The sequence below is a fragment of the Populus euphratica genome, unplaced genomic scaffold (genome assembly GCF_000495115.2).
Source record: "Populus euphratica unplaced genomic scaffold, PopEup_1.0 scaffold158.1, whole genome shotgun sequence".
Classification (NCBI taxonomy): Eukaryota; Viridiplantae; Streptophyta; class Magnoliopsida; order Malpighiales; family Salicaceae; genus Populus; species Populus euphratica.
In genome coordinates this window covers 208-11,838 of record NW_011499913.1, presented here as the reverse complement: position 1 = coordinate 11,838, position 11,631 = coordinate 208, and the positions used below count along the sequence as shown (strand labels likewise).

The following is an 11,631-nucleotide window of genomic DNA, read 5'->3' as shown; positions in this document are numbered from 1 at the left end:
CTAATTTGGGTTCAGAATTTTGTGAACCAACACTACTACATGCTTGTTTGCTAAGATAATTTGACTATGATAAAAAACTATATGTTTGTTATTTGACAAATATGTTTACTTATTTAATTATGTATAGCATATTTATGTTTGTTAATTTGAACTAATATATATGTATATGACATCAAAACTTAATATTTATGCATGACTATGTTTGATGGTAGATATTTATATTCATTTATTTATGCTTATTGGATATATATTAAAGGGATATTAAAGGGATAACTATCTATATCCATAAAAAAAAATCTTTATCCAAAAAACTTATCAAAATATTTTTGTATTTATTTATCTTTTAAAAAAATCTTCATAAAAAAAAAACCAAATATCTAACTCTTATTATAAACTAATTTGACTTTTTTCATATGAAAAAAAAAACATATTTTAAGCTTTTAAAATTGAAAAAAAAAATTAATAGGTTTTATTTATGAAAAATTTCATAAGGTTATATCTCTATAATATTATATGACATATATAATTATATTTTATAAAATAAGCTATATATGAACATAAGATATAATAAAAACATTCATCATTATATTTTTTATATTTTATTCTTTTATTGTAAGTGATTAAATATTTATATTTAATATTTTTTATATATTAGATAAATATAAATAAATAATTCATTAATAAATTATTTTTCAGTTTATTTTTGATACACTATCAAATATTAAAAAATATTTTTAAAAAATTTATTTTTAAAAATAAGTTACTTTCTTATAAATAAATGGGGTCCAAGTGAAAGTGAGTTCTTACCACGAAAGGACAATTTCCCAACATACACAACTCATGTTGGTGGATGTAAGACACTGCTCAAGTAAAAGAAAGAAGAGAGATATTTAAGACATTTTTGGGGACAGCATTTTTCATCACTTCAACAATGGATAATGATCAAGTGACCCTGTTGGATTTCTGGGCAAGTCCTGCTGGGATGAGAGTGAGGATAGCATTAGAAGAGAAGGGAGTCAAGTATGAGTACAAAGAACAAAGCTTGAGGAACAAAAGTGCTTTGCTTCTTGAAATGAATCCAGTTCACAAGAAAATTCCAGTTCTTATTCACAATGGCAAATCAATCTGTGAGTCACTTAATATTGTTCAGTACATTGATGAAACGTGGAAGCAGTCTCCGTTGTTGCCCTCTGATCCTTATGAAAGAACTCAATCTATGTTTTGGGCTAATTTTGTGGACCAGAAGGTATGTTAATTATTTTTTATTATAGTTTTTTTACTTACCATTTTTAGATATATATCCTAACGGATACAAATAGTTTTTCTTCCAAATCTGTTACCAGCTAAAACTGGAATTAAAGAAACTCAATAGGACACTGATAAATGAGTTAAACCTCTTGGTGAAAACATGGTTAACCATGTTTATGGTATTCAGTACTCATAATTATTTTAGATTCTTTTTTTTTTTTGTACTCGAAAAGTATATATTTACCATATTTGTACCACTTTGATTGTCCAAAATGTCTCAGATTTATGGTGTGCTTTTTTCATCCCTGCCTTTATGTGAACCTGTAGATTTATGACCTGAAAGGGAAAATGATATGGACAGCAGGAGAAGAGCAGGAGGCAGCCAAGAAGGATTTTATCGATTGCCTCAAGTTGTTAGAAGGAGAGCTAGGAGCCAAGCCTTACTTCGGGGGTGAGACCCTGGGCTTTGTGGATGTTGCCTTCGTCCCTTTTTATTGCTGGTTTCATGCTTATGAGACCATGGCCAACTTTAGCATAGTGGCTGAGTGTCCTCAGCTGATTGAATGGTGTCAGAGATGCATGCAGAAAGATAGTGTATCCAAGTCTCTAGCTGACCCCCCGAAGATCTACAACTTTACGATGAAGCTGAGGAAGATTTCAGAGAATGTATAATGTTAATTTTGTGTTGTTAATCAGGTACCATGTGCTACTATGTATTTGGAATAATGGGACACTTAGTTGTGTCTTTCCTTCGTTGTATGTTGTTCTTGTCTCTAGTTTAAGAGAGTTACGTTCATTAAAAATAACAGGACACGTAGTTGTGTCAGTTGTTATATATTGTGTATTTTAAGAATGATGCAACACTTTGCTTATGTCCGTTTATGTATGTTGTTCTTGTGTAATTCAATCTGAGAGAGCTACGTATTTTAAAAATAACTGGACACTTAGTTGTGTCCATTGTTCTTGTGTATTTTCAGAATAAGGAGACACCTAGTTGTGTTTATCTATCCTTATATTGTTCCCATGTTTAGCATGACAGAACTATATATTGTAAAAATAATGGGACATTTAATTGTTTCTATTGATTTTGGGTGTAATTTGAGATCCCACTTAAAAAAGAAATAATAAAAAAAAGGCACCTCCATTGTTGGGTTGAGCCATGTTTTCTACTCTTATGGACATAGTTAGGCGACTTGGTTTATATTTTTCTTGAGGCTACGGAGTCACGGGAGGCCTAAGGGCTGAAACACTAACAAAAACTAGCTATCCCGGGATTGAAAAACAAGAAATCCCTTCTCACGTCTCTAATCTTTATGTTTTTTATTATCAAAACCCTCTAAATATATGTTATTATTGATATTTTGTATTTTAAATCATTATTAACACTACTAGAAAATTGGTAAATATTTAAGTTATAACTTAATATATTGTTTTTTGACATTGATGGTAGTTTTTTTTTTTTTTCAGAATTCCATATGGAAACTTATATTATTCATAAAGATGTCCTTGAGAATACTTTTTTTTTTTTCAATTCACGTGGAAATTAAGTAAATTGATTATGCGCTCATATGGTAAAGAGCTCGCTTGATATGCGCGAGGCATGGGGTCTGATGATCCCTCACATCTCCTCCCAGCAATAATGGAGGGGATGGCTTGGATATTTAAAACTTAAAAGGCTTGGAATTCTATGGTGGTAAATCCCTGTTGAAGGGATGTTTTTTTTCCTACCTAAAATGACTATTTTTATTGATTATTTTGAAACATTACACATTGGATCCCAGATGTGCAGGATACTCTAAAACAGATCGGAGACGTGGATGGAGATGGAGATCAGGAGACCAGGTGACATCATGGTACATCGTTACACATGGCTATGAGCTCTGTCCACATCCATCTGTGCATAAGACAGAAATTGCTTGTTTGAAAGCTTTGTCTTGTTGTGTGCTGTCAATTCTTTTATTAATTTCTGTCACATGTAGTCTTACAATATGTCAGTATGTATTTTAGCAACGAGCACATGAACGGAAAAACTCTTTCCAGTAATGCATGGTTCATCGGTGATTCAGTTAATAAAAAATTTACTTATAAATTATAGACAGATAAAGAAGGACACAAATAAATTTATCTGTTATATATTTTATTGGTAAATTTGTAAATTTAACATATCATTAATAATATTATTAGTGTTTTTATTTATTTGTCTATGTACCCATTAATAAATATAATATTCTTCATTAAAATATCATTCATAATTATTTAATTATAATAATGATATTTATAGTAATTTTTTTAATTCTCTAAAATATATTGATGAATTTGTTTTTATTGGTAACTTTGTTAGTAATATTTTTTGAAAAAAAATATATTGAATAGAAATAGAAAAATAATTAAAAAAATATAAAAATCAAATATTTATTATAAATTTAAATATTTGTATGTTTAAATATAATAAATATAAAATAGAAACAGTGCTGAAAGAGGAGGATGAGGCTGGTCATCGTCAATATCGTGAGCTAATTAGAGGGTGTATATTACCAATCATTAGAGTTTTTAATAATTACAGTAAGTTATTCATATTTTTTTATTAAAATGGATCGTTCCAACATGTAATTATTAGTTTAACATCATCGCAAATTTTAAAGTTTGAGTGTTTCATCCAATAATCAAAATACTATAGGTCATTCGCAAGCTCTTAACCATAATGTTAAGAGAGTTTGCACACCAATTGATTTTATTCAAACCTGTAAAAACCTGAAACCTGAAAAATTTTAAGTCTGCAAAAATACACAATATATATATCACAAACTAGTTGATGTTATTCAATTTTTTTCAATAATTTAACATAATTTAATTTTATAGAAAATTTTATTTTTGACGTGATAATATTTTTAATCATAACTTTACAAAATCTATTCTAAATTTATAAAAATTCAAAATAATAATTAAAATTAATCCTATATATTTAATTGAAATTAAACAACATAATTGAAAAAAAGAAGCAACTAGAATTCAACAAAATAATATATTCTAAAGTTATACTTCATCACATTGTTTGACTTCTTCTTTTTTTTTTTTCATTTTTCTACTGCAATTCTCTTGTTATATGTTAAGATAAGTTTTTTGTTAGTGTTTATTAATAGATACATGTTAGTGGAGACAAACAGTGTCCCACCATATGCAAGTGAAAATACATAACTTCTCACTTCGCACATGATGGAGGACATAAATGGTGACATAAATCATGACATGATTTATACCCTTTCCCTCCCATGTGTGTGTGTCTATATATATATATATATAGTGAAGAGTTGCATGTTATGATATGAAAAACACAAAGAGAACAAAAGAGAAGAGAGAGCAAAAGAGAGAACTTGAGTATAGAGTTGAGTTGAAAAAAGTTTTTTTTTTTTTGTTATTTGTATTGTTTTTTTAAGTGATTAATACAAACCAGTAGTTCTGTGGAGTAAGCAAGTTGTTGAATCATGTAAATTTGTGTGTGTCTGAATGCTTGAATTTCTCAATAATACATGAATGAAAAATTATATCAGTAAAGTGTTGGTATATTTATAAATTTTCTAATAATATTAAATGGGCAGGAAAAGCAATGCTTTATGCACTATAAAGAGTGGTCATTGTATTGTATAATTTTTATTGTTGATACTTGTAAGATAAATTGTTGAAATATGTAAATTTATATTTTTAAATGATTGAATTTTATAATAATATATAAATAAAAAATTATATCAGTAAAGTGTTGGTATCTTTGTCTGTAGTTATTAATTTTCTAATAATATTGAATGGGCAGGAAAAGCAGTGGTTTATGCACTATAATGAGCAGCAAGGCATTGTGTAATCTTCATTGGTGGTACTTGCAGATCCAATGCATTCTCAAAGATAATAATAGCTTCTTGGGTGTTGAAACATGTCGTGGATAATAAAATCGGTTATCTCTAGTTGAAGGGTCTAGGTTGGTTTTGTTGCTTGTAACTGTTTTTGAAATTAATATTTTTTTTTATATTTTCAAGTTATTTTAATATGTTGATGTTAAAAATATTTTTTTTAATTTTTTTTTATATTTCTAAATAAAAAAAATATTTTTAGAAAAATCAATACCATAATCGTATTATATACTTGGTATTAGAATTATAATGTTATCTCGACTAAACAACAACGAATAATCCTCACGGAGGATAGGATATAGTAATACAGTAACGAATGTTGCTCTCTCTCTCTCTTCAATGTTTAAAAGAACACCGAATTGCAACAGTGATTAATGTTTATGTAATATTTTCTTAAACTCTTGTGGGTTTTTATTAAATCGTTAAAAATCTAAAAATCAGAAACAGTGATTAAAATTTGTGACATTTTAGAAAGGCATGATTTAAGATTTCATGCCTTGTCCCTGATAAATGTGCAAAGGCAAAGTATCACCATTCAAAATAACTGGTTTTCTGTATTTTTTTTTTTAAATCATGGCATTTAATTTTTGAGTTTAGAATGATTAAATTCTAGTTCTTGGATTTACAAAATAAACACAATAATTGCAGTGATTTGCGACGGAAATCCAATCCTTGTGTAGTTAATTTATCATTTTCCTCGGTCAAATCATCAAAATAAATTATTATTCTTCTCTTTTAAATTGTGGTAATTAAATAAGCTTTATTTTTATTTAGATTCTGACAAATGTCAACTAGGTTATAAATTAATTTATCAATAATCTAATTTGATTAGATCAGTTCTTATATAATTTAATAGAAAACCAGCTGGAATCTGGATTAGTAGATAATTATTAAATTACCCATGAAAACCATGGAAGAATTGAAACTAATTCGAGTCAGAACGCACACCATTAATGTTCAAAAGAAACAACCCGAAATCGAAGTCTAAAATGGTTAAAAAGCGAACAAAGAAAGAAACTAGGGCAATGGAGAGAGTGCCAAAAATATTCGGCACACAATGCCATGGTCAAAAACGAAGGAAGATTTCTTGCTTCGTGGAGAAGATGTTTCCATTTTTTCAACTCTTGAAAATGTGGGTATCTTTCTGCTAATCCTGCGAACAATTGCTAGCTATCAAGACCCCAGTCGCCGGAGTACAGCTCAGGCAATCCACAAAGTAGATTCTCCGTTGACTTATCCCAAGAGTTATAGAAATATTATTTCCAGCAAACACTCTCCGCACCCATGAAACCTCTCTGTTATAAAATCTCAATTTATTTGTTAGATTGGGAAAAATGTTACCTATTCGTGCTATAATTACAAAATTTGAAAGCAATTACTTTTCTTTCCAGAGATCTGTGACTTTTGACCCTATGATGTGCCCATCTCACCCGCTGTTTACGGACACACGGTTTACAAAGCAAATTCGTTAAAACCAGCGCGACTCATGAGCAGGTTCAAAGTTTGAGTCAGAAATTGCATAGGTTAAGCGATGTTGACATGAATCAATTTTAAAAAAAATATTGTTTTACATTTATTTTTTTGAAAATTTAAAACTCAAATTAAGTTTGACTTAGGTTAATGTGTTGAATTGACCGGATTTAATCTTATTATATTTACTAGATTTAGGAACTCAATTTAAAACTCAAACCGCCGGATTACATTGAGAAGAGGATAGGGTATGGTTAATTGGTTACCACAATTCATTACGCCAATCAACTCTTTCATGTTTTGCCTTTTTGGCAGACTGAGGACGATAAGAAGAAGAAGAAGAAGAAGAAATCAGAAACCCGAGCAAGCATTATCAAATACTCTAAAAAAGTGAGAAGATGACAGAACCAAATCAAGAAGCCATGCACCACCACCACCACCTCCCACAAAGAATAATCCTTGTCCGCCATGGAGAATCACAAGGCAACCTAGACACAGCAGCTTACACTACAACGCCTGACAACAAAATCCCATTAACTCCTTTGGGTCTAGCACAAGCTCGACAAGCTGGGGATCACTTGTACAACATAATCTCCAATGACGAGAACAAGAACTGGAGGGTTTACTTCTATGTGTCACCATATGATCGGACAAGATCAACACTTAGAGAGATTGGACGGTCGTTCAAGAAAGAGAGGATTATTGGGGTAAGAGAAGAGTGCAGAGTAAGAGAACAGGATTTTGGGAATTTTCAAGTGAAGGAGAGAATGAAGGTTATTAAAGAGTCTATAGAGAGGTTTGGGAGGTTCTTTTATAGGTTTCCTGAAGGAGAATCTGCTGCTGATGTTTTTGATCGCGTTTCAGGTATGTTTCTTTCCGTTCGTTTTGTTTAGTTTGATTGATTTCTGTTGATGGGTTTTTGTTTTTTAGTTGAAATGAAGATTAGAGTAATGCTAATAGAAATATAAGGAAGAAATCAAAATGGGGTCCTCTTAAAATCTGTAAAAATTGCTTCTTGTCCTGCATTTTCTTGTTTTTCCTTTTTGGTTTTGCTGTGTAGTTTGATTAATTTGTGTTAATTGGCTGGTTGAAGTGGATGTAGAACGATGGTTAATAAAAAATAAGGAAAAGGAATTGCGGCTTTATTAAAATCATTTTTTTTTTCTTGTTTCTTATTTGGCTTGTTTATACTGTTTATTTGATTACTTGAGCTTTGCTTTTACTTATTAGTTTTGGTATGTGGTTGTTTAATTTTCTAGCTAATTAAGTCCTTTTCCAAAGCTAGCTAGGAGCATATAGAGGATTCATTTGAATTGAGAAACTAATAATTAAGTCCTTTTCCAAAGCTAGCTAGGGCATTCTATTTTTTCTTATTTCTTTGCTAAATTTCAAAGCTTTTTTTTTTTGTGGATATGATGTATTGAGTTTTGGCTCCTTATTCGGAGTTCCCTTTTCCCAATCTCTGTGTTTCTAAGGGAAAATGCAGGATATGCAAAAGTATGATGCCCTGTTGTATCCTATTAAATCAAAAGCTCAGAACTAAACACTATTAAATTTAACATTTATGATATTTTTGATATTTTTTAAATTTTTTTTTTTTAAATCAACATCTTACTAGCATGAAGAAAAAGCAAAAAAAAAACCTGAATACCAATAAAAAATATACACTCTTTTCTTTCTTTTCCCGTTTCTTTTTTTCTTCTCTTCTCTCTGAATGATTTTCACTGCTATTTATAGCTAATGAGAAGGGGACATAAAATCTTGGCACAATCTGCTTTAAACAAAAATTTCAATGTTACAGCTGCCCTGTTTACCATCTTTAAAATTACTCTGTCTATTATGATAAAAAATTTGTATTATTAATTTTGTTCTATTATATATAATAATAAATATTTATAGGGATAAAATTAAAAACTCAAATTAGTATTAGAAAAAGCTCGTTTCAACAGCTAAAAATTATTTTTAATTACCGAAAATTATATTGGAACACTAAAAAAAACTTTATATGAGTATCAACTTAGTGAACTGGGTTTTTGACAAAAAATAACAATTTTGACCAAAAATGACCTGAAATTCATTTTTTTATCCCGGTCAATATGGTTGGACCCATATTGACTCAGTGTACTTGGTTTTGATTGAAAATGATGGTTTTGACCTGAAATGATCTGAAACTTATTTTTTATCCTGGTCAACATGGTGGGACCCATATTCACCTAGTGGACTTGGTTTTGATGGAATGATTTTTGGTTTTGATCTGAAATGGCTCGAAACTCATTTTTTTATCCTGGTCGACATGGTTTGACTCATATTGACTCGGTAGAATTGGTTTGTATGGAAAGATGCGGTTGACCCGAGAAAAATATATTTTAAAATTTTAAACTTTTTTTTCTTAATTTTTTTGGATTTTTTATGAATAATAAAATAAAATAACATTCAAGAAAATCTTAGTGAATGCAAAATTGGGTTACAACAATGATGATTATATACAGTTATAAAGAACTGAAATGGTTTGGGTAGAAAACTTGAGTCAGTTAAAAAATTATTGTATTGTTTGTTTTGGGATACAAAATTCATTGTATAATTATTTCCTTTAAGGCATTGTTTATATTAGGAATCAGCTTTTTTTAGCATAATTTTGATCATGATTTATTGTATTGATTATGTAACTATTTTATATGCTTTTTTAATGTTTATTTCCCTTAGGTTTTATTAGCCAAAAACTTCACTTTTTTGTTATAGATAGTAAGATTATTTATGCAGCATGTATGAGAGCAACTGTAACTGTGATAATTATAGGGGTAGTTATTATTGAACAAGAAAGAAATAGAAATTATATACCAAGAGAACCACGTATAAATGCAATTGCTCAACGATAATTCTATATGGATAGTATTTTGAATTGAGGTGATAGATATTGCGTTGAACAAATTCTTATGAAACCAGTTGTCTTATATAAATTGTGTGATATTCTCACAATTCATGACCTATTACGATCAACTCAAAATGTGTTCATTAGAAAGCAAGTAATTGTGTTCTTAAAAATTATAGGCCAAAACCAAAGATTTTGTTTTATTGGTGGTATATACTATAGGTCTGTTGAAACTATTCATCTTTACTTTAAAATTATTTTAAAAGCAGTTCTTAAGTTATATAAACACCTAATTAAAGACCCACACGATACAGTTCCAGCAGAGATAATGAATAATCAAAGATTTTATCCTTATTTTCAGGTATGAGAACAATATCAATATTTTTATACATTAATTAATTACATCTATAAGAAAAGGTTATAAATTATTTTTTCATGTTTATATAGGAATGTGTAGAAGCAATTGATAATACTCATGTTCCTGCAAATGTTCTTGTTGAGATTCAAGGAAAGTTTTGAGGTCAAAAAGAAGAAACAATACAAAATGTTTTAGCAACTATAACTTTTGATTCGAAGTTTATATATGTTTTAGCTGGCTAGGAATGAAATGCACATGATTCACAAGTTTTAAGTGATGCATTATCAAGATCTAGTGATCTAAAAATTTCAGAAGGTATATAATAAAGTATTTATTATATGCAATAAACATATAAAATGTTTAATTAGCCAAAGATAGTAATAGGGTTTTTTTTTATTTGTAGGGAATAATTAGCCAAAGATAGTAATAGGGTTTTTTTTTATTTTTAGGGAAATATTATCTTGGTGATACTGGTTACGGTATTCAAAAAGGAATCATTTCTCATTTTCGTGGAGTTCGATATCACTTGAATAAGTTTATAGAACATTCATTAGAAAATAAAAAAGGAGCTATTTAATCTTGGACACTCTTCTTTGATATCTGCTATTGAGCGAGGGTTTGGTATCTTGAAGAGTCATTTTAGATCAATTGATGAAAAATCTTTTTGGTTTTACAAAACACAAGTAGATGTTGTGCATGCATTTTGCATTATTCATAATCACATAATGGGAGTTGATCCTTATGACTTTTTTATGGAAGAAATATGTTCGGAAAGTGAACCAATTAAACAAACAATCAACTTAAGTTAATGGGAGGAAAGGAAGAGAATAGGGAATGGATAACAGAAAGAGATATGATTGCATCAACCATATGGAATGATTATAACACTCAAAGAAACTAGTAATTGAGTGTTAATTATATCTGTTTGTATTATCTTTGTTATGTATTTGGAGTAGATGTTGACTTTATTATAAGTTCTTATGTATTTTATGTATTCTTTTTTAAATATTAATTATAGTTTTTATATGAAATTTATTAAATCTAAATATTATATGATTTTATTTTGTATAAATTTATAATTTCTTTTTTATAGAAATGAGTTCCACACAGAATGAAAAATGTAAGGGCAAGCACTTCACATAGTCTAAGCCTATGCCTCATATGTTATTTGAGATATTAGTTAAGGAGGCACTTAAAGGAAGCAAACCTTCTTCAACCTTTAAAGCAGAATCTTTTTTTAAGGTGGCTATAGAAATCAATTAAAAGTTCAACATGCAATGCGAGCCTAAGCATGTGGACAATCATCTCGAAACTGTGAAAAAAGAATGGGAAATAATAACCAAACTTAAAAATAAAAGTGGTTTTGGCTAGGATGATTGTTTAAAAATAATTACAGTTTTGAAAGATGTATATGATGAAAAAGTAAAGGTATGATAAATATTATACTCTTTTTAATTTTTATATTTACTTTTGTTTCTAAAATGTTATACAATGAACTAAAAAATTGCATATTCTAAACTTTATGAACACGCACGTCCTAATCGTGACAAGTATCTCAATAAAAAACTTGATATATACGAGGCAATGACAATTATTGTTGGAAAAGACATGGCAACCAGAAATTATACCAAATCATATGTTAATGTCAACTTGCAAGAAAACACTGAAGAGCAATCAATTTCAATTGAAAATGAAGGAGAATATGAAGAAACTTCTAAGGAAAAAGAGATATCTTCCTCCAGTACATAAAATAAAAGAGACAACATAGAAAGAGAAATCGCATGTAT

At 29.1% G+C, this 11,631-nt stretch overlaps 2 protein-coding genes across 2 annotated transcripts; both read left to right on the top strand.

Moving 5' to 3' along the window:
• Positions 1-771: 771 nt before the first annotated feature.
• Positions 772-2,163, top strand: LOC105134147 (probable glutathione S-transferase). The gene is made up of 2 exons (XM_011038446.1): positions 772-1,246; positions 1,576-2,163. Exons 1-2 carry the CDS (start codon positions 932-934, stop codon positions 1,918-1,920), a joined length of 660 nt encoding a protein of 219 aa, XP_011036748.1. The 5' UTR covers positions 772-931; the 3' UTR covers positions 1,921-2,163.
• Positions 2,164-6,836: 4,673 nt separating this feature from the next.
• LOC105134146 (phosphoglycerate mutase-like protein AT74) lies at positions 6,837-7,847 on the top strand. The gene has a single exon (XM_011038444.1). It carries the CDS (start codon positions 7,016-7,018, stop codon positions 7,508-7,510), a length of 495 nt encoding a protein of 164 aa, XP_011036746.1. The 5' UTR covers positions 6,837-7,015; the 3' UTR covers positions 7,511-7,847.
• Positions 7,848-11,631: the final 3,784 nt, after the last annotated feature.

Coding starts and splice junctions, on each gene's coding strand:
- LOC105134147 (XM_011038446.1), top strand. CDS start 932: ATGGATAATGATCAAGTGACCCTGTTGGATTTCTGGGCAAGTCCTGCT. Junction 1,247..1,575: donor CTAATTTTGTGGACCAGAAG/GTATGTTAATTA, acceptor GTGAACCTGTAG/ATTTATGACCTGAAAGGGAA.
- LOC105134146 (XM_011038444.1), top strand. CDS start 7,016: ATGACAGAACCAAATCAAGAAGCCATGCACCACCACCACCACCTCCCA.